Below are 22,620 nucleotides of genomic sequence, written 5' to 3'. Positions count from 1 at the left end.
TGGTCGCTATGTAACAAAATCGGGTCCAATCAAAATCGCGTTATTATTACAACGTTTTAACATTATAAACTTACCTAATTTATTATTCATTCCTTAAATCTATACTGGACAATCACTTTAAAATTGATCAATTTAAGCGAAATAACACATTCAGATACATGTTTTATTTTACAACATATACACTATGTTTTTAATGAGCAAGTTTTGATAAAGTTTTCCCAGGCCTAAATAACACAATGGCAAAAAACAAAACAAAAAAACAACTGTATTAAAACAGAGCAGGTTACTCACAAGTGCATTTGAGTATTGAGGACGCACTCAAAAAGAGCTTATAAATACAAGTAAAATACATAAAAATACTTTTCCACAACACTGAAAAGGGTTTTGGCAAACAAACTTAAAATACACAAAGTGGGATTGTCAATGTGCTTAAGCCAGGTAATAGCAACAGAGGAATGATCTACTAACAATGTATTACTATTAAGGTAAGGTAAACCCATATCAAGTATATTTCATTTAAACTTGTGATTCAAGCCCATAACAATAGGATGGTGTAGTGTTTGATGTGTACAAAACTGTATCTAAAAGTTGAGGGATCTTAAAGACAGACAGTGTTGTGAATACATACTGCAAAAGGAGTTCTACTTTCATCTACTCCTAAAAGGAACCTAGTCAGTACTGCCATTCCCTCCAAACAAAATAAAACATTTAAATGTAGCTTTTCCTTCACTCAGAGTAGATTCAAATGATGCATAGCAACTGTATTTTTATTTGCATAACTCAAAATCAGGATCGTATTCATGCAATAACAAAATGCTTGTCATCGCTAACCTCCCTCTCGTTTTCACAGTCGTGGCGGCCATTTTGGTTTTGAGCAGTTTGGCTCTGGTCCTCTGGCTGAGCTGTGTCGTCGGTGGACTCCTGCCTCAGGGGCGGGCAGCTGATGTTCCGGACAAGGGAAGGGTTCAGAGAAAGGAACGTCTGGTTCTTCTCGTTCTCGGCGTGAGTGGCGGCCGCAGCCTCTCTGAAGATGGTGTCGGAGAAAACCGCGGTGAAATCGAAGGGGGAGCCAAACAGAGACTCCACACAGGAAGCCTTGAGTTCAGATTCTGCCGCGGCCACAGCTGGGTCTCTGGGAGGCTTGACTGGCGGCACGGGCTCTTTCAAACCCGTGTGCCGTCGCTCGTCCCGATTGGCTGAATCCTCGCCGCAATCCTCGATCTCTTGAATACCGTTGGCCGGCGAGATCGCGAGGTCGACCTTGGCCCCCGCCACCCTGCAGTCGCTGTTGACGCTGGAGCGCCGCGAGGACCCCTCGGCTGTGGAGATGACGCTGCTGGCCCGGGGCAGCGTGGACGGGGGGCGCAGCCCCCTCAGGCGGACGTCTTTCCCCAGCGGGGCGGAGAAGCAGTTGAGGCAGCCCGACGTGGAGGACGACTTACCCTGGACGTAGAGGACCGTGATCGCGGAGCAGGCGGAGGCTCGGGGGGGGGTCTGCTCCGGTTTGCCCGGAGGTCCTTTGACCGGTTTCCCGCCGACCGTCTCGACGGCGGACGAGCGCCGGGCGATTTTCCCGCCCGAGCCCCGGCGGATGACGCTCCTCCGGCACGGCCACACGTCCCCGTTTCCCGCCTCTGTCGGTTTGTGCGCGGAGTGGCTCACGCCAGGCGTGCTCGCGGTGGGGATGGGCATGGGCAAGGAGGAGCCCTTGGACGCCTTGTCCCTGTGCGCGGGGCGGCCGTTTCGGGGGGTGGAGGCGTCGCTGGGGGGCTGGCAGGAGGAGGAGCGGCGGGAGGGAGGGTGCTGGATGGGGCTGCTGCCGTTGGACCAGGGCTCGTTGTCCAGGCTGAGGCTGAACTCGCCGCTGCTCTCGCTCTGGGCACGACTCCCCACGCCATTCAGACCTGGAGAAACCAGGGGGAAATGTTGTTATGTTGGTATCCCCAATTTTGAAATATCCTAATTGTGTCTGATTTCAGACCTGGATGACGAGTGAGGCAAGAAAGAGAAAAAGCTATTCAGTTATTTATTCAGGGATTGAACATCCCAATCATGACTGAGTTTTATTGTCTGTCAACTGCATGTGAGATTATATCCTTGACATGCCATTTTGTAATGCCATATTTAACAGAAAACCTTTGTGCCATTGTAAAACCAGTGTAATGACATGTCACTGCCAACAGGTGGCAACATTGCAAAGCCGTTCATATCGCCGGTGACTACTCTGGAAAAACAGAGATTAATCTGAATCAAGGCCATGTTTATGCTGGACGGATGGATTTACATCCTAATTCCCGTACTCCTGCTTTATTCATCTGTATCGCCATGGCGAATCCCCCATAATAATCACTCAGTCTAATTGCTCACCGTGGTTCTGTAAGTCATCGTTGTCATCGAAGCCAGATGGGACGGCACTGTCGTTAGAATCCTTGTCTGTGGAGCAGAATGGGGTCAGAGGTCAGAGATTGACACCCCGACAGATGGGTGTTAAGGAATGCAGAGGTGTAGCTATTTCATGATTCTGGTTAAAAGCAAGGGGAAAAGCCGCACCAATAGAACAACTGAGATGTTATCATTCCCGCCTCAAAAAAACAATCCCTGCTGCAAAAAAATCTAATAAAATACTCAACAGATAAAAAGGAATAACTGCGGAATGTAACAATACAATGACGAAACGGAATATGAAAAGGTTAGCCAATGGAACGGTATTCAGAACACTGTATGTACCTGACACCCAGAACTCAGAACATTCCGGCACAGCTGATGTGTTGTTGGTGGTGAGATGGCAGGGTGTGGTGGTGACGGAGTGATGAGGATGGATGATGGACAAGATGGAGGAGGTGAGTGAGGAAGAGGTCAACGTCTCCTTCCCGTCCTCCTCACCCTCTGACCCCTCCCCTTCCAGCTGCTCTGAGCTGGCACCCCATTGGTCTACGGCCAGGGCCGAAGTGTCCATCAGGTCATTAAGGGCTTGGAGGAGGGGGGGGGGGGGTGAGGAGGGAGGAGTGAAGTAGTGAGAAATGAGTTGAATTTGAGTATGCAGAGTGGCTTCCTTAAAAACGTCCTCAATCCCCCCCACCCCTGGCCCTTTTCAGGCTATCCCATTGACACAAACACAGTATTAAATAAATAAACAAACACTCTATCCATCTGTAAGGCTTGCCCCTCTGGTTCCCCTGGCTAGCTGCTCCCAGGGAAACAGAAGCACGTGCAGTTCCGAGGCACTCCTGCAATGCAGTATTCCCCTGACCTCTGAGTGGACTGTGCTGTGCTGCAACCTTGAAACCAACTGCTCTCCATATGCCGTTAGTCTATAGTTATGCAGAGGGCAGATACAGTCAAATATTTCCGAAGACACAGACATTTAGACATAGCTTCTGTATAGATGATAATATAATGGGCATTGGATGGTGGATGGTCTGGTTGTGTGATTTTCATGTCAGAAGGGAATGGCCATGACAGTTGACCTTCATACAGTAGCTGCATTTTAGCACTGATAATGATATATGCAAGAATGCCGCCATGAAAGATCGCTAGCGAAAAGTGATTAAAAGAGCTGTGGTCTAAATCACTGCAAACTATGCCGAGCTCGTCTGTGAATAGCAACCATGGCACGACGAAAGGAAGAAATCACTGCGCGCTAATGAGGTTAAAGCACAAAAAAACAAAACAAACGACAGCCCAGATGAGGTTCGGCAGGCGCCGATTGGTCAACTGTGTCGCGTTTTCTTACACATGGAGGAACGGAAGACAGACTTGACTTTGTCCCTGTCCTTCAGTCTGTTCCTCATGAGGGGAAAGATTTTCAGGGCGGACACTTTGCCAACGCGTGAACACGAGGGAGGCAGAGGTGGAGGAATCGGAGCGAGGGACGAGGGAGGGAGAAAGGGAGGAAGGGGTGGAGTAAGGGAGGGAGAGAGAGAGAGAGAGAGTGGAATGAAGAGAACACACGTGAACGCACAACACTGACACAGGAAATGCAAGAAAGCACACTTCTTCTTCGAGAGAGAGCAGGGTAGACATGCCAGGTTTTTGGGTGTTCACAAACATGGTCGGTTTATGCATGCCATGTCATCCAATCCTGTATACATATGTGTACTGCATGTACTGTATGTATGCATGTATGGGCAGAAGAAGACTATTCAGTAAGACAGAAAGGGATAAGCAATGATTTCGTTCGATTATCTGAAAGATCATTTATTTTTATGATGTTTATTTTCCCTCTGGGGGGGAGGGGCATCTATAAAAATAGGAGAGTTCGTGCTGAAACGTCCTCAAATGATGACGTAATGGCTGATGTCAAAAGCCTCCTATCTCCCTGTCCAATGGGAGGCGGCGGTGGGACGGCCCTGTCGAAAACAGCTCCGCCCACAGCTGCCGTAGATTTCTGCCCGGCCAATTGTGGCCCGACCTGGGCCTGGTGTGGTCGGAGAGGTTATACTCACTGCTGCTGCGGCGGCGCGGCGAGAGCGCGTCCGTCACCGAGGTGGAGGCGGAGCCGCCGGAGCCGACGAAGGAGCCGTCGTCCCGGCAGGAGGAGGGGACGGGGCCCCCGGGGGGGCCCTCCCTGGAGGCGGAGCGCGTGGGGGGCGGGGAGCCGGGCGTGCGCTCGGACCCTCGCTCTCGGCTGCGAGGCTTCATCAGCTTCCTCATCTTAAGGGTGATCCAGTTTCCTCGCCTGGAGGGTTTGAAGGGAGAGACCGTTTGAACTTGTCCTTCTCGAGGCCCCATTCTCTCTCAAAGAGTCCGTGTGAATTTGGCTGTCGGACATGGCGGTAACGCGCAGTCGGTGTGATTGTGTGATGTACGACGGTGGTTAGGGAACACGTTTCAGGTACCTGCGTGGAGGTGACGGGTCGTAGAACTTGTACTGGTCCATGATCTTCTCCTCTAGCTTCTCCTTCTGCCTCCTCAGCTCGTTCAGTTTGTCTCTTTGAGGAGGAAACAGAAGCAAATGAGAGATACACACAGTACTTGTCTCACAGTAAAAATAACACCCAGGCTAGCATTAGCCAGAGGTTAGAGGAGGAGGGGCGATCTGGACGTGTTTACATTCAGGAGTAAACACCCACCGGTCTGATTTAGCTCAACTGTCTCAAGTGTCTGAAAGACTGCTCCTTTAACATCTCAAAACAATAAAGTTGTGGTTTTTGGAGAAACAATGAAGCTATAAAAGTTGTCATGTTTTACACGCTGGCTTCATATTTGATCTGCTAACAGCAGATAACTATCTGAGTGAGATTCATCTGGTCCAAGCCAATGTGTTGAGAGAGATGGAGGGAGGGAGAGAGAGAGAACGAGAGAATTTTAGGTCAGTCAATTTTGTTTTGAAACCTGGCACATCACTTATGTCAGACAGCATCAATAATCCACGACTGGGCTAACCCGGGAGCTCCACTGGGTATGCTCAGAGAGTAGCAGAATATTTTGGGTCCCCTAAATAGAATGATGAGGATGCACTGTCTGTGTTGTTGGTGCAGAGGGGGCAACATAACTCCCCAAGCAACACACTCTCCTAAAAAGTGTTATGCTTCCAGATGTCTTAAGAGATAGTTATGAGATAGTTACATGCACACAGCCAAACTTCTAGATATGTCAACATGCATACTGTTGTATATAGAACACTGTGAAGTAGAACTTGAGTGCTGAAGTGTGACACTGATGCCTTGTAAGGGTTCCATACATGTACTGTCTCTGTTCTACGTGGAACAGGTCTTTGCTCTCCATGGTCTGTTCCAGCAGGGTCCGGTTCTGCAGCATCAGGGTCTGGATCTGGTCCAGAAGATGCCGGTTCTCCTCCTCGAGGTTCCCCTTCACCTGTCTCAGAAGCTGCACGCGGAACACGGAAACTCAGCTCGAGAGCGCACGGCTCATTTGACGACAATCGAAAATCCACATAAACAGATTTTACTCGGCCTACAAATGACTACAAAAACAGTGAAGAAGAAACTATTCGGTATCCAAATCTTGGAATTTCCAATCAAAGCCAATCTGTACCTCACACTGGTTGGTGAGCTTGGTGGAGGTGATGTCCAGCTGTTGGTACTGATCCTTAAGCTTGGAGAAGTCCGACTCCAGCCTGGTCTGGTCCAGCTTGGTGCTGTTCAGCAGGGTCTTCAGGTTCTTATGGTCGGCTTGGAGCTCCTCATTGTCCTTCACCAGCTGGCGGTAGGTTTGGTTCAGCCTGAAGTATTATTAGACAGTATCTACGTATGAGAGGTGGGGAAGGTCTACGTGCTTGTGTCAAGAGTGAGCTGCATGTGTGTGTAGGGACAGTGTGTATGGTGTGTATGGTGTGTGTGTGTATATGGTGTGTGTGTGTATATGGTGTGTGTGTGTGTGTGTATATGGGGTGTGTGTGTGTGTGTATATGGTGTGTGTGTGTGTGTATATGGTGTGTGTGTGTGTATATGGTGTGTGTGTGTGTGTATATGGTGTGTGTGTGTATATGGTGTATGTGTGTGTGTATATGGTGTGTGTGTCTATATGGTGTGTGTGTGTGTGTATATGGTGTGTGTGTGTGTGTGTGTATATGGTGTGTGTGTGTGTGTGTATATGGTGTGTGTGTGTGTATATGGTGTGTGTGTGTGTATATGGTGTGTGTGTCCTCCTCACCAGTCCTTCTCGTCCCGGAGCCTGCGGCACTCGGAGGCGGTGGTCCTGTGCTGCTCCTTCTCCAGGGCCATCTTCTCCTGCTCCTCCCTCAGGGCCTTCTCCAAGCCCTCCAGCCTGGCTCTCTGCTGCAGCAGAGTGTTGTACCTGCAGCACACACACACACACACACACACACACACACACACACACACAAGGACACACAAGGACACGAATGTAGGCCCACAGACTTTTTCCAGGACTACTCATTTTTCAGGGCTAGCCATTTTTCAGGACTAGTCTTTTTCCAGTACTAGTCTTTTTCCAGTACTAGTCTTTTTCCAGGACTAGTCATTTTCCAGGACTAGTCTTTTCCCAGGACTAATTCCCCTGACGTGAGGTGTCCCAGGAGGGCGTACCTGTCCTGCAGGGTGCGGTGCTCCAGCTCCAGGCTGCGGTGAGCGTGCTTCAGCCCGCCGTGCTTCCCCATCAGCGCCTCGCACTCCTGCGCCTGCCGCTCGTGCAGCGCCGCCAGGCGCTCGTGGTCGCGCAGCAGCTGCTCGTGGACGCCGCGCGCCTCCTCGCGCTCCCGCGCCGCGCCCTCGCGCTCGCCCTCCGCCGCCGACTGCTGCCTCTGCAGCTGGGCGTTCTGGGCCAGCAGGGAGGCGCTCTGGGAGTTCAGCGTGGACTTCTCCACCTGGGCCGCGGAGGGAGGGGAGGGGAGGGGAGGGAGGGAGGGAGGGAGGGAGGAAGGAAGGGGACAGCAGGGGGTCATGTTTAGTTGTTCAGAGTGCTCTGCGATGCGGCAGGTCCCGGTAGGAGCGTGGCGGGAGTGCGTGAGGAGGGCCCCACCTGCAGGTTGGCGTTGTGCGTCTGCAGCGCCGTGTTGTTCTCCTGCAGCGAGGCGGTCTGCCTCTGCAGGGCCAGGATCTGGGCCTGCAGCCCCTCGGACTGGGCCTCCTGCTGAGTCCGCTGGGCCTGCTGAGCCTGGCGCTCCGCCTGCAGGGTGGCATTCTGGGGGAGGGGGGAGGGAGGGAGATAGAGAGAGAGAGAGAGAGAGAGAGAGAGAGAGAGAGAGCGAGAGAGAAGAATGGTTAAGAGAGAGAGAGAGAGAGAGAAGAATGGTTAAGAGAGAGAGACAGAGAGACAGAGAGAGAGAGAGAGACAGAGAGACAGAGAGAGAGAGAGAGAGAGAGAGAGAGAGAGAGAGAGAGAGAGAGAGAGAGAGAGAGAGAGAGAGAGAGAGAGAGAGAGAGAGAGAGAGAGAGAGAGAGAGAAGGGAAGTGGGGTGGGTGACAAGAGAGGGCCAGGATCAATATATGATTACTCAGTATGTTGACCCACATTGGGATCATGAACTGGTTGTAGTTCACTGTGAACTGGTTTATAGACTGATTCAGGTTCTGGTTCACTCTCACTGTCTTGCGTAACGCAAAAGGCAATCATACCAACACTACAAGAACATGAAAAAGTAGTAGAATGGATGGAAGGACGAGAAAAGTTAACCGGCGTAGCTAAACTGTGTGTTTACACTGCCGACTGGCCTTCTAGCTGATCCATCATAAATCTCGTCCACTCACGTTCCTCTCCACCTCGATGAGGCGGTCCTTCACCCGCAGCAGCTCCCTGGTGGCCTCCTGGCTCTCCCGCTGCCATTCGCTGGCAGCCCTGCCACTCTCCCTCTGGGGGGCGGAGCCAGCGTCCGCCCGCTCCTCCTCGTTTCTCTGCTGCAGTGCCTCGTAGTTCAACCTCACCTTTGGAAGAGAGACAGAGAGGGGTCAAAGGTCAGACAATGTTTCATTGTTCTTTTTTTCTTGGGGGAGGGACAGACATCTTCACTTCTTTAATGTTAAGAGCCTCTTTAAAACATTTCTGGAGGTTGAGACTGAAAAGCCCTCACAGTCTTGAGTTCCTGGCGGAGCTGCTGGTTGAGGGTGGAGGACTCCTGCAGACGAGCCTCAAGGGCGGCCATCTTGTCTTCCTTGATCTGCAGGGACCTCTTCAGGGAAGACTCCAGCTCCGATTCCAGCATCTTGAACCTACTGGGGGGTGGAAGAGCACAATTGTATTGGCAGATTCAAGAATCCTGTAACATTTACTGAAGAATTTGTTTAGCTTAATAGCTCAGAAGTATATATGGAGAATGTTTCAAAATATTATAACATATCAATATTTTTCTGTTATATTATTCAGTGTCCACATCTCACAGCCATAGTTGTAAAGCTATGTACCAGTTGGAGGGAGTCTGTCTGTGCAGCCTGTATCTCTACCTGCTCTCTGGGGTCTCCTCATCGCTGGCTGGAGAGTCCAGGTTGAACACCTTCAGCTCCAGCTGGTGGGCCAGCCTCTCCAGCTCATTCTCTCTCTGCTGGCTCTTCAGCTTCTCACTCACCAACTCCTACAACACACACACACACACACACACACACACACACACACACACACACACACACACACACACACACACATGCCCGTGCGCACACGCACACGCACACGCACACGCACACACACACACACACACACACACACACACACAACCCTAACAATCAGTTGGAGCATCTGAGGTAACTTTTCAGAAGGAAAATGTTTTATTCATGTTTATCCACTTTGTTCTTTCAGCGCAATGAGTCATCAGGAAATGTTACTGTAGCTGACTTTAACGATGCACAAATCTCAGAGAAGAAACAAAAGACAACAATTTTCATCCCAATGTTATATCTCCGACCCTCACATCTCGTCAAGACACCCCTGACGTGACACAGCATAGCCAGGCCTCTCATTCAAGCAAACTACCCTGACCTCTCTGAGCGTGGCCAGGGTCCGGTGGTCGATGGCTGTCTGCTTGGCCAGCTCCCTGTTGTCCCTCTCCAGGGCCTTCACCCTCTCGGATGTCTCCCTCAGGCCCTCCGCCTCCTTCCCCAGGGCGCGGGCGTCCCGCTCCAGGCTGGCCACGCGCACGTTGGCCGCGTCCAGGGTGGCGTCCTGGATCTCGGCCTGGGAGGGGCGGAACGGGACACAGTCAGACTGTTGTTCTGGTGATCTGCTTGAAGCGGGGGACCGGGAGTAAAGCCTTTCGGAACACCCAAGACGTCTCCCAAACACCCAGTGTGGATGAGAGGACCTGAGTTCATCTGTGGATTCGCACCCCGAAGACAAATCCATCTGCAGAAGACTCTGACCCAACCACCCCCACTTCCTCCACCACCACTTCCTCCCCCTCCACTTCCTCCTCCTCCACCACCTTCCACCCCACCACTTCCTCCACCTCCACCCCCCCCCCCCCCCCCCACTGACTTGCTGCTTGAGCCTGCGGTTGTCCTTCTCCAGCCTCCTCTTGTCCCTCTCCAGGCCCGAGGCCTCCTGCTCCAGGGTGCGGCTCTCCACCTCCAGCTGCTCCAGCCTCCGGGAGGAGATCCGGAGCTCCTCCAGCCCCGCCTGCAGGGCCTGGTTCTCCGCCTCCAGCTCCTGCACCTCCGCCTCCACGCGCTGGAGCTTACGACCTGGCCCAGAGGAAGGGAACAAGGAGACAGATGAATGGGGGCTTCATCAATCTCAAAATGAGATCGATCATCAACACATCCACAGATATCACGTTCATCCCTATTTATACATTGATTAGGATATGAGTGTCCACTAAATTAATAAATGTAAACGTGAGTAGTGTTATACTTCGTCCATCCTCTAGAAACCCACCAGTGTTATCCAGGGCTGCCTGCAAGCGCTGGTTCTCCGTGTCCAGCACACCGCACTTGGCCTGCAGACGCTCCGTGTGCTTGGAGGAGTAGGGCGAGCGGTTCGCCAAGCTGCCCCAGAGAGGGCTGCTGTTCTTGGAACAGGGCGAGCAGTGAGGAGAGCCTTTCTCCGGCGCTTCCAGGTCGGGGGTCAGGTCTTTCAGGTCCCCTTCCTCCTCCAGCTGACCTTTCTCCTGATCCCGAGGGTCCATCTTCTCCTCCAGGGTCTCGCTCTCTCTCTCCAGCCGGGCGATCTCTGCCTCGGACTCGTCGTCGTCGTGGGCGCGTTGAAGCGCCAACGTGTTGGAAAGCGACGAGTCGCCCTCGTCCATCGCGGCGAAGTCCCTTGTCTCGTTTCGGGCCAGCAGGGGATGCTCAAAGGAGGATGTGCTCTGCGTGGAGCCGTAGATGTCCGCTGCGGGGTGGTTGCGGTCGTGGTGCGGTCGGAGGCCACAGACGGTCTTCAGGTCCTCGATGGTCCTGAGCAGACTGCGGTTCTCTTTCTCCAGCTTCAGCAGACGACTCCTGGTCTTCTCGCTCACCTCCTCGCTCAGGGACTTCTGACCTGCGCACACACACACACACACACAAACACATCACACTTATGTTCGTCTTTCAAAATGATTGAATTCTAACTGGATTTTTAAGTAGTCGGTAAACGATACAGTTTAACGTCTCGATGTCGTGTGTTGACAGGTTTAGACTGAACCAGACCGGATCAGACCGGATCAGAGCCTTACTCTCTGTGTTGTCAGGGCTCTTGGACAGCTGTTCCAGCTCCCAGCCCAGGTGCTGGGACTCCTCCATGCTCCTCCTCTGGGCCAGACACAGAGCCAGGTTCTCCTCCTGCAGCTCCTCTACACGCCTCCTGTCCACCTCCTTCTCCTGGGGGAGAGGAGAGGGTGAGAGAGGAAGAAACTCCCAAAGCTGAAAACATCTCAAAACTGGAATGGAGGGCTGAGGTGGGACACTGATGGTCTTGATATTTGAACCCCAAAACTCTTTGTTTACTCTTGGTTGTTAGACGGTCAGAAAGCCTACCTGTTCCATGTCGTGGACCCGGGCCTTCAGCAGCAGACTGTGTTTCTCCAGCTGGTGCAGCTTGTCTGAGCGTGTTCGCCAGCCCTCCACCTGCTCCTCCAACACCGCCTTGGTCTCCAGGAGAACCTGGTTGTCCTCCTTCAGCTCCTGGTAGATGCAAACACACACACACACACACATCCGGTTACAACACACACACACACACACATCCGGTTACAACACACACACACACACACATCCGGTTACAACACACACACACACACACATCCGGTTACAACACACACACACACACACATCCGGTTACAACCACTGGCATTTATGAGGCGCTTAAGGAAACACAGCATCCTCCTCCAGCATTCGATGACGTTTGGATAATGACGACCGACTTGATTTGAAAACATTCAAACGCAGACGTCCCACTGAGTCAGCGCTGCCCAGCATGCCTTCCTCCACACCTCCATGAGCATAACCTGCCTCCAGACTGCCTCCCTCCACACCCCCATGAGCATAGCCTGCCTCCAGACTGCCTCCCTCCACACCCCCATGAGCATAGCCTGCCTCCAGACTGCCTCCCTCCACACCCCCATGAGCATAGCCTGCCTCCAGACTGCCTCCCTCCACACCCCCATGAGCATAGCCTGCCTCCAGACTGCCTCCCTCCACACCCCCATGAGCATAGCCTGCCTCCAGACTGCCTCCCTCCACACCCCCATGAGCATACCCTGCCTCCAGACTGCCTCCCTCCACACCCCCATGAGCATACCCTGCCTCCGGACTGCCTCCCTCCACACCCCCATGAGCATAACCTGCCTCCAGACTGCCTCCCTCCACACCCCCATGAGCATAACCTGCCTCCAGACTGCCTCCCTCCACACCCCCATGAGCATACCCTGCCTCCAGACTGCCTCCCTCCACACCCCCATGAGCATAGCCTGCCTCCAGACTGCCTCCCTCCACACCCCCATGAGCATACCCTGCCTCCAGACTGCCTCCCTCCACACCCCCATGAGCATAGCCTGCCTCCAGACTGCCTCCCTCCACACCCCCATGAGCATAGCCTGCCTCCAGACTGCCTCCCTCCACACCCCCATGAGCATACCCTGCCTCCAGACTGCCTTCCTCCACACCTCCATGAGCATACCCTGCCTCCAGACTGCCTCCCTCCACACCTCCATGAGCATAACCTGCCTCCAGACTGCCTTCCTCCACACCTCCATGAGCATACCCTGCCTCCAGACTGCCTCCCTCCACACCCCCATGAGCATACCCTGCCTCCGGACTGCCTCCCTCCACACCTCCATGAGCATAGCCTGCCTCCAGACTGCCTTCCTCCACACCCCCATGAGCATACCCTGCCTCCAGACTGCCTCCCTCCACACCTCCATGAGCATAACCTGCCTCCAGACTGCCTTCCTCCACACCTCCATGAGCATAGCCTGCCTCCAGACTGCCTTCCTCCACACCCCCATGAGCATACCCTGCCTCCAGACTGCCTCCCTCCACACCTCCATGAGCATACCCTGCCTCCAGACTGCCTCCCTCCACACCTCCATGAGCATAGCCTGCCTCCAGACTGCCTTCCTCCACACCCCCATGAGCATAGCCTGCCTCCAGACTGCCTCCCTCCACACCTCCATGAGCATAACCTGCCTCCAGACTGCCTTCCTCCACACCTCCATGAGCATAGCCTGCCTCCAGACTGCCTTCCTCCACACCCCCATGAGCATACCCTGCCTCCAGACTGCCTCCCTCCACACCTCCATGAGCATAACCTGCCTCCAGACTGCCTTCCTCCACACCCCCATGAGCATACCCTGCCTCCAGACTGCCTTCCTCCACACCCCCATGAGCATACCCTGCCTCCAGACTGCCTCCCTCCACACCTCCATGAGCATAACCTGCCTCCAGACTGCCTTCCTCCACACCTCCATGAGCATACCCTGCCTCCAGACTGCCTCCCTCCACACCCCCATGAGCATACCCTGCCTCCGGACTGCCTCCCTCCATGCCGTACCTCCACTTTAGTCTTGTAGAACTCCATGTTGTGCAGTTTCTCCCGGGTGCGGCCCAGCTCGCTCTCCAGCTTGTCCGCCCTGATGGCCCTCTCCCTCAGGGCGTCCAGCTCGTCGCGGTAGGCGCGCGCCGCCCGCGCGTCTGCCAGCAACGACGCATTCTGGAAAAAAACACCCGCAGGGGGCAGGTGAGGGCGTATAGGCATGACAGCCAAATAGTGTTTCTTGGTGTTTCTCAAAAGGAAAAAAAAACGATTGGGAAAAAACGAAACATACCTATGAAATGTGTACCATACAGGCCAGGGTTCGAATTACGGGGGGGTTTGACCCCCCTAATTAAGACTTGGACCCCCCCAAAAGAGGTAAAAACAACAGGTCGGGGGGGGTCGATACATTTATATATCGTTCTTACCTGTAATTGTAAATATTACTTTACACCCTGGAGAAGACCCCCCCCCCCCCCCCCCCCCCGATTGTCATTGTATCATTCGCTCTCTGATACAGGCTAAATGCTGAACTAAACATTGTACTTTCACATGAAAGTCCCACAACACAAGAGTATGGCCACTGTCACTAAGCCCACGTCTAAACTAAACTACAATGTACATTAATCTCTGTGTTAATCTCAATGGTACAGATAAGGGGGTCAATGTGTGTCAGTAAGAGTTAAGGTTACAAGGTCACCTCCAGGGAGGGAGAGGGGCCGTGTTTAGTGAGCCTCCCAGCGGGGGCGTGGCACTGGACGGGCGACGTACTGGGACCAGCCTGGGTCCACCTACTAGTATGGATGCCGTTACTACTGCTAGAAGATGCTAGATAAAGCTAGCCCCCTGGTCTACCTCATGTTGAAGCCTCTTTAGATCAGCCTCGGTGTTCTCCAGCTCCTGTCTGCCGTCCAGCACCTGCTCGCTCTTCTCCTCTCTGGAACGGGGGATGGAGGGATGGAGATGGAAGGAGAGAGAGTTATGTGGTATGCGTGGTTTGAACACGCTAGTTATATAGTTATACACACACACACTGTTTATTCTCACACAGCTAGGCATGCTGCCAATGGACACACATGCAAAAGCACACACACACACACACACACATAATCCCACAACCCTATCCTATTCCTTTAACAAAGTGAGTTGTTTCGTGTTTTCCAGTGGATGACTGATATTGGATGACAAGCACTTGATAGCTAAGCTGGACAGATTTCACCCACCCAGCCACAAACACACACACACACACAAGCACACACACACACACACACACACCATTCCACCCTGTCTTAACCCTCATCTGCTCTGAGAAGCATGTTTCTCCCGCTTCATCATGCTATGCGTGACCGGCCCTCATCTCTCACAGCCGAGAGCTTCCATTATCCGCGTTGTTTTTGCCAGATCTATCATTTGGTTGACAAGAATGTACTTCTTCCTAGAGCTATTGCATTTCCCATACAAAGCACTAGCACTGTGCTGCGCTGTTGCTATTGAAAAGCGCAAAGTCATGCCGTGTTGAGTTGCTTTATGATATTGCACAGCCCCCGGACAGAGTCAGCACATCCATGCTCAGACAACAAGAGAGATGGAGGGATAGATGGATGCAGGGATGGGTGAGTTCAACGGGGGATTGTGGTGCTTGTGGTAGTGGTGGTATGTGAGTGTGTGAGTGTGTGTGTGTGTGTGTGTGTGTGTGTGTGTGTGTGTGTGAGAGTGTGTGGGTGTGTGTTTAGCGTACAGTGGATGGCCGATGTGGGTCAATAATGCTGCAAGTCCATGGATCTTGCCAAGGCTTGTAGTAATCTGGGCCAAACTCCCCCGAGGCATCTTATCCTGTGTGTGTGTATGGGTTTGTATGGGTGTGCTTGTGTGTGTGACAATCCGTATCTCTCTCTCCTCCACCCCGTATTGGCACCAGGTCACGGTTGGCTAACACTTGAACCATGCTCACAGGAAAAAAAACTGTGTGTAAACCAAGTATGTGTAAAGTAAATCTGGACCAAAGATGAGCGTCTGTGTGTATGTAAATGAGTATGCATGTGTGTGTACAAGCGTGCGCACGTGCGTGTCTTCCACTCACAGCTCCTGCCGCAGGCGTCTGATCTTGGCCTTGGCGTCGGCTAGCTCCACAGCCAGGTGCTGATGGGCGCCTGGCTGCTGCTGGTGCACGCTGGGGCCCTCGCTGGGGGACTGGGCGCCTGGAGGGGAGGGCGGGGGGCTCTCCCTGTCCAGCATGAGCTCCACTATGGACTGGGGTGGGAGGGTAGGGGGGTGGGGGGTGGGGTGGGGTGGAGCGAGACACAAACACCTGACGTCTCTTCTACTGCATCCCCAACGTTTCATAGGTCGGGCTAGGACAGTGGAGCTAATTTACTTCTACAGCTCCGTCAAACGTCTGACACGCCAATGCTATCTTTAGAGTTGCGACACACTCTCAAGGTCTTTCAATCGCCGTCTCAACCGCTGACCACAGCGCAGGACACCTTTTGATGTCCTGGCGGGACTAAATTTCACACAGATTCCATGTCAAGGCATCCGAACGATCCCCTGCAGTTCCGGGGGTTGCATCTCTTTACTAACACGCTCCTTTCTCTGCGTGGGCGGCTGTGTCGGGGTCAGTACCTCCAGCTGTGAGTCCCTCTGCTCCACCAGCCGTCTGAGGTGGAGAGCCATGTTCCTGGACACCGTCTCCAGGTCGTCTGGGTGAAGGCCGCTGGACTCCAGCCAGTGGAGGTCCAGAACGCTGTCCTCACAGTGGGTCACCTGGTTGGACAAGATTGGAGGGTGGGGAGGGGAAGGTGTCAAAGTACTAAAGAGTGACTCCATATACAGTGTTTGATAAGCGTTGGGATTACCTAATCAAACGATATCGGTTGCGTATGTAATGTGATGATATAATTGGATTGAACGGCCACGGTCGAAGAAAGACCGAATCTCACAGTCTTTCTAGACAACCTAGACCTTCAAAAACAGCATGTCAAGGTACAACGTTTGGAACACTGTTTGTTTACGCTGTTGTGACCACGACAACAGTGCGGGAGTGTCTCTTTTAACACACTTGATAGATCCAAACTTGGCAGTCTGCACACTGCCCTCTGCCCCTTCAGACCTGAGGATTGCACTGGAGGGTTGAAGTACTACAGATCTCCATGCTCTGTGAGCATGTATTGTTTCATACACACTGTTCGTTTCAGAGCATTCTAATGATTTCTAAGGGGATGTTTGTAATTCAGTTGAATTTATGGTACCATCCCCTTTCAGTCCGTATGACTTTAACTCCATGTGATCTTGTTTACCTCAGGGAAATTGTTTGGTTATTCTTATGTGCAACTGAAGAAATATCTGTTTAGAAATGTATTTATGACCCTGCACAAAGGACATGAAACTGAGGGTGAAACTGAAACATGAAATGTAAATGATTGCTGTGAGCATAGGTCACCCTCCAGCATGTTCCACCACCGAGGAGAAGGATTTCAAAATAGAAAAACTAAGGAACACACACACACACACAGACACACACAGACAGAAAGAGCGACTGTATTAGATACCTCTTGGATGTGAACTGCTATGGCAGCTTTCGTGTCGAAGTCGAGTGTCTGGATCCGTTCAATGTACTCCTCTTTCTTCTCACACTAAAGAAGACGGGGCGCGAGAGAGAAGGAGAGATTCGAGTGGAAATGAGTCTGGATAGCCTGAGGAGCGGACATCCTGTTAGTAGGGTGAAACCAAGGTCTCCCCAATCGTAATATCGGAATTAAAAACACAAACAAACACACACTCACAATGACACACTGCGTCCCCTCCCCGCCCCACCCACATCCCCCCCGAAACACACACACACACACACACACTTACCTGGACAGCACATCCCAACAGCAACAGCAACACCTTCTTCATCTCCTCCAGGCCTTGCTCTGACAAAAAAAAAAAAAGAATTTTATATTGGAAGTGAGAGATAAAAGGGCAGAGAGAGGTTGGAACTGGAAAGGCGGTGTTGTGAATTAGTGTCAGGCCACGCCCGAGCCCTCCCAGCCCTCAATGCCACCCAGGCACATCACCCTGATGGGAAGTGAGATGCAATGATACATGTCCCAAGGGAAAAGGGTGAGTAGGTACTGGGGAAGCACATCCTAGTGCGAAGACTGATTTGAGTCGAGAGAATCTACAAGCACAAACCAATCTTAATCACACACCTCTCATTACCAAGGGCGCTGAAGGGAAACCATCCCCCTTCAAGGCAAACACATCACAGTGGAATCATACGGTAGTTCTGATTCTTCCTCGACACGGACGACCAGCAGTGAAATGAAGAGGCCAGAGAAGAGGAGGGCTTCGTCAGAGAACAGACCTACCAGAGTGAGGTGACTTCCCAAGCAGCAGCACGTTAGGAGGGGGGATCACGATCAATTGCCTCAGATTCTCCTACAGAGGGAAAGAAAGAGCGATGAGAAGAAGGGAGGGGGGGGGGGTGGTGAGGAGGAGGAGGAGGAGCAGAGCAGGCAGATAAAGGGAGTTTCCATCGGGAGACGGGAGCACAAAGACGGCTGTTTGGGGTCCAGCCAGAGCTAGCTCAGGAAGAAAGGTTATGTATGTATAGCTGGCTAGCGCTCCCCTTAGACAAATGTAGCATGGATGCCTGCGGATGGAAAGGGGACATAATGACTCAAGGGCTTTTTCTTTTTTTTTTTCACTGCTGTCGCCTTCTCGTTTTCGTGTGGGGACTGTTGAGGAGGTTACAGTGGGTGTATATTGTGTGTGTGTGTGTGTTGTGTGGCATGGTAATAATGATGTTTAAATGCTCCTCAGGAGAAATGGAGTGACCCCCTGAAGTTGAGGAAACTATTACAAAATCCCCAGTGAGAGAGCTCCAGTCTGGGGAAACTAGCCCAGCTTTAGGGAGGTGAAGTCGACCAGCAGTCACATTTTCCACAGAACGCCACCCATTACCTAGGAGGAATGTTTAGCATACTAGACTGGATGCTGTGCCACCTTCTCTCTTCCTTCTAAAAGTCTACAAGCCTAGGTCAGAAAGATTACCAATCCTATTTTCTTTATAGTGTATTGTTACCGAAAGATTTAGATTTGATTTGGAGTGGGCTGCAGCTTCACTTGCCACCTGAGTCTGTAAGTAATTAGTGATTTTGCTTCAACTCTGTGTTTTCTTTTCCCTTGTTTTGCTGAGTAAGAGCTCGGCGTGATCGGAGTCCCCAGACTCTCGTCCTGCCTCTGGGGAGGGCACATCACTTGGATGAGAGGCAGGGCTCCTCAAAGATATATATATATCAGAGTCTCAGGGACGGTCTGTCTCACTGTTTCAAAACAGAGCCAGCCAATCCGTTTGTGGCGAGATAGGCGAGCGATGCTGAAGTCTATCTCATTGCAAATGGATATACGCCCAGTGCTTTTGCTACAATCAATCCCTGTCAATGATGCAGCGTTAGCTATAAAAACCCCAATCCTGTTTTGTTGTCTCTAATGTCACACATCTTTTTCATTTACCACAGAAGCTAGCTCTATCCTACAGAACATGCTAGTGGACTAGATGATACGGCCTGGTGGTTTCAAATGGGGTCATTTCAAAGCTGTGTGTCCTGGGTCACTGCAGTGCTGCAGTCTATAACCCCCACACACACACAGCCTAACTGTAACTCTGCAACTGGCCACACTGGTGGATGCACAGATGTTTACTGGGTGGATGATGATATTTAGGCCAGGCGTCTTAAGAACAGCCTGACTGACAGGCTGATGTACCGGGCCATGCCATGCCAGGCTAGTCCAGGCTGAGGGGAGGAGGGGGACAGAGGGACAGATGTGCACAGAGCTACTCCCTGTAGAGAGAATTAAACCTTGCTTTGGTAAAAAAAAAAAGCTCTTGCCTGGGTGTGTTTCTGGATGTGCATCTCTGTGTGTGTGTGTGTGTGTGTGTGTGTGTGTGTGTGTGAGAAAGAGAGAGAGAGACAGAAAGAAATGAAGAAAAGGAAGATTGCATGCGTGTTTTTAAGCCTGTGTGTGGGTCAGTGAAAGTGTGCGTCTTCGTGTGTGTGTGTGTGTTCGTGTCCCAGCCAGTGAATGTGTGTGATAACACTGAGTGACCATTCGGACCAGCTGTTGAAATATATTTCAATGTTCCATACAGTATAAGACAGAGGAATGTCTGGTAGACAGAGTTTATGAGCTGAAAGTTTTAGGATGGAAAAACAGGGACAGAAAGATTGAACTCACCAGGTAATACATTTTGATTTGACGGATCAAAACAGCCAGGTTCTGGATTCTCTGAACCGAGTCCATGTTCACTTTGTTTACACACTCAAGAGAAGATTTGGGATTTCTGAAATCAATATACAAATAATTTACTGAATGCAGTCACAGTACACAAAAGCAAAATAAACAGTTGTCAAGGGGTTTGTGATGAGAATTCTTGTATCTGTCTCGGTATCTGTTAGCCTTGGCTTCAAAAACCCCATTAAACCCAACATTAGCTTTTCATCTCATTCCTGTTTTAGACTCATGACTTGCGTCCTTCCTCCTGGACTGAGGAGAATTCACAGCCAAAGGGGGCTGGCATCGGCCTGCTCCACCCAAACAACTACCGTACAGCAGAAACAAGTCTTTCATTCAAACACAAACATTCCATGGTCCCTCCATTAGCTATAGTACTGGACCTCGGATTGAGAACCACACAAGACATATAAAGATGTTCTCCCATTGGCACCTACAGTAAATCCACAATTTATACTGAGGAATTCACACAATGTACTGTATATGGTGAGGAACTGTGAACGATATTAGGATTGAGCTCATGTGGCCTAATCTCAGGTTAGTCACTGCGGCTGTCATGTTTGACATGACCTGTTTGGCACACAGATTCAGGACCAGCCAGCCAGCCAAGTCACCCAGGCCACAGATAGACACAGTGACCTAAAACAGCTTGGCTTCTGTATAGGCAGTTCTGCCAGAAAGTCAGTCAGCCAGTCAGCCAGTCAGCCAGTCAGTCAGTCAGTCAGTCAGTCAGTCAGTCAGTCAGTCAGTCAGTCGGCCAGTCAGTCAGTCAGTCAGTCCCATCTCCATCACAACCATCTGCCCCCCCCCCCCCTCTCTCTCTGCCTGAGAGCACCAGCAACAAGGTTCTATAATCCCAGAGAGTCTCCCAATCCAAGGGATTATCCCTAACCCAGCCTAGCATTGTGTTCTGTCTTCTTCTCCAAACTGTTATTCTGATCCGGGCTGGGCTTCCCTGGCTGGTCTGGCCAGACGCCTTTATCCTCCAGGACATGGCGTCATCATATGTTCCCTCCTCACTTGGGAAACGCATGTGTGTTGTCATACTCTCAGTATATGGTCCACTCATATTTCAAACCACTGTATTACTGTAACCTACAGTGATATGTTATACAACCACTGGGTTTCATATTGACCCCCCCACCACCCCCCCAACCCCACACACCACACTTCTTTGTCTGTCATATCCAAAGACTGACAAAGGGCCTTCGGTTTGGGGTAATTAGAGGTGCTGATAATCCCTGAACCATAAGGCTGCCACCCCAAAAATAATCTACCCCCACATAATCTCCAAAGACTAGTAGATTTGTTATGATGACCAACTATGGTCAACTCACACCTCTACTACCAAACCTATTATGTAGTAACTCATTCCAGGAAAGTTGAATAGCATTTGACAGGAGAACGAGGCAGTTTTTAGACCACAAACCTCCCCCTTCACTCAAAATTGACAATGCAGGCACTGTTGTGAGGGCACATGTTGCCTGGTTAAAGGTCGTCACTTGAGGCTTGATACTGCATTGAAAACAGCTGGAACTAGGGACAAGAACGTCTGACAACATTGAAATGAAACACAGTGTGACCCAATATGACCAGGAGAAAATCACTACATTTATAGATAGCGTTACAAAACGGACAACATGAATTTATACTAGTTATGATACAGAGCTGTCAGGAGCTAACAGCGAGGTCAATGAATGTGAGACAGACAGGTCATTGTGTCAAACTATTACACCTTTGAAACACAAATTAGTCTGGGCACTGCTGACAATCTTGCATTCAGGAGTTTACATCCAGGCAGCAAGCCAACATTGACAGTATCAGTGAACGGCCACCAAGCAAGGCCTAAACTTACATTTCATTCATGATCTCGTTCAAAAAGACCCCGTCCAGCAACTCAGAATAATCCAATTGCGTGGTACCCTCAATAGGCCCAAATGTCTTCACCTAGATAGAGAGAAAACGGAGAGAAATCAGTCAATTGATGCAATTCATAGGCTACTACTGTATCTGAACATGCACATTATTCAAACATATCAATCGGTTCTTACCCAAGTGACAAGCGGGCTCAACATAAATTGCTTAAGGTAGGTGGGGAAAACCTCGCTTTCCATCTCGATCGATAATATTGACAGTTTATAATCCTCAATCAGACATTTGCCCTGTCTTCAGAAGAAAACGAGGCTTGTTTTATAGATAGCCTACAAAGCAAGCTTCATTCGGACCATCCGCTTTCTACAAAGTTGTGAATGAAACACAAAACACGGTCATTGTAAGGAAGCCGGTGCCGCATTTCTTGTGGTCGATAGGGATCCCGTTGCGTTAGTAAAACTATTTGAGAATTTAAGTAGCTCCCTGCTGCAGCCGCAGCGAAACCGCAATGAACTGTAGGCGTCCTTGGTCAGCAAGCGTGTAAACTTACTACAGATCCATCAAATGATTGAAAAAAATCCCAGCAATCTAGCCACGACAAGGCATTGTTTAAAAAGAATTCCATCGGTATTTTCCCGCAACATTTACGCACATCGTTGTCTGTGGTCGATCCGCTATGCTGCAAAGGCATCACCAGTTCTGGCACCCCTCCCTCTCTCCTCCTCTCTTTCGATGGTTCTCCCTCATCCCCCTCCTGCACGCACGCTTTTGAAACTTTAGGTTACAATTTCACAACTTGACTTTTTATTTTGTGAAATATATAATTTTTTATTGCGCTGGTGATAGACTTACGCTACAGTTAAACTACAGGCTATCGCCCACATAAGGCTATACAGCCTGTGTAGAGTCTTTCCAAAGCAAGAAATAAAATCACCAGGCTAATTATATGGACACAATGTGGCAACTAAGCTATTACCCCAAACTGACCTAAACTCTTCGTGTTCACATGTCTTAATAGCTTTCCCACACATCAAAAACTCCACAGAGCATTGAATCCACCGCACTTGCAAAATGTGCTAATGGAGCCGTCTAAAATATCTCTGACCTTAA

At 50.9% G+C, this 22,620-nt stretch overlaps 1 protein-coding gene across 2 annotated transcripts; it reads right to left on the bottom strand.

Annotated features, from left to right (window-relative positions):
* Positions 1-24: 24 nt before the first annotated feature.
* LOC134008450 (girdin-like) lies at positions 25-22,182 on the bottom strand. 2 transcript variants are annotated; one of them, XM_062447832.1, is made up of 28 exons: positions 21,690-22,182; positions 21,494-21,585; positions 19,582-19,687; positions 17,712-17,781; positions 17,215-17,273; positions 16,908-16,991; positions 15,982-16,122; positions 15,440-15,609; positions 14,215-14,296; positions 13,378-13,536; positions 11,364-11,510; positions 11,063-11,207; positions 10,285-10,887; positions 9,886-10,091; positions 9,391-9,585; positions 8,862-8,989; positions 8,492-8,633; positions 8,172-8,345; positions 7,444-7,605; positions 7,011-7,288; positions 6,616-6,759; positions 5,998-6,184; positions 5,684-5,829; positions 4,839-4,931; positions 4,446-4,678; positions 3,734-3,817; positions 2,368-2,433; positions 25-1,904 (listed from the first exon to the last, which is right to left on the bottom strand). In XM_062447832.1, the coding sequence occupies exons 1-28, from the start codon at positions 21,750-21,752 to the stop codon at positions 799-801; spliced, it is 5,265 nt and encodes a 1,754-aa protein (XP_062303816.1). In that variant the 5' UTR covers positions 21,753-22,182; the 3' UTR covers positions 25-798. The 2 variants fall into 2 exon arrangements, with proteins under 2 accessions (XP_062303816.1, XP_062303817.1); XM_062447833.1 differs by lacking the exon at positions 3,734-3,817.
* Positions 22,183-22,620: the final 438 nt, after the last annotated feature.

This window comes from Osmerus eperlanus, chromosome 22 (genome assembly GCF_963692335.1).
Source record: "Osmerus eperlanus chromosome 22, fOsmEpe2.1, whole genome shotgun sequence".
Lineage (NCBI taxonomy): Eukaryota > Metazoa > Chordata > Actinopteri > Osmeriformes > Osmeridae > Osmerus > Osmerus eperlanus.
The sequence above is the reverse complement of the archived record's forward strand: the minus strand, read 5'-3'. Positions and strand labels throughout refer to the sequence as shown.

Coding starts and splice junctions, on each gene's coding strand:
- LOC134008450 (XM_062447832.1), bottom strand. CDS start 21,752: ATGGAAAGCGAGGTTTTCCCCACCTACCTTAAGCAATTTATGTTGAGC. Junction 11,511..13,377: donor TCTACAAGACTAAAGTGGAG/GTACGGCATGGA, acceptor TGCATCTACCAG/GAGCTGAAGGAGGACAACCA. Junction 10,092..10,284: donor GGCAGCCCTGGATAACACTG/GTGGGTTTCTAG, acceptor CCTCTGGGCCAG/GTCGTAAGCTCCAGCGCGTG.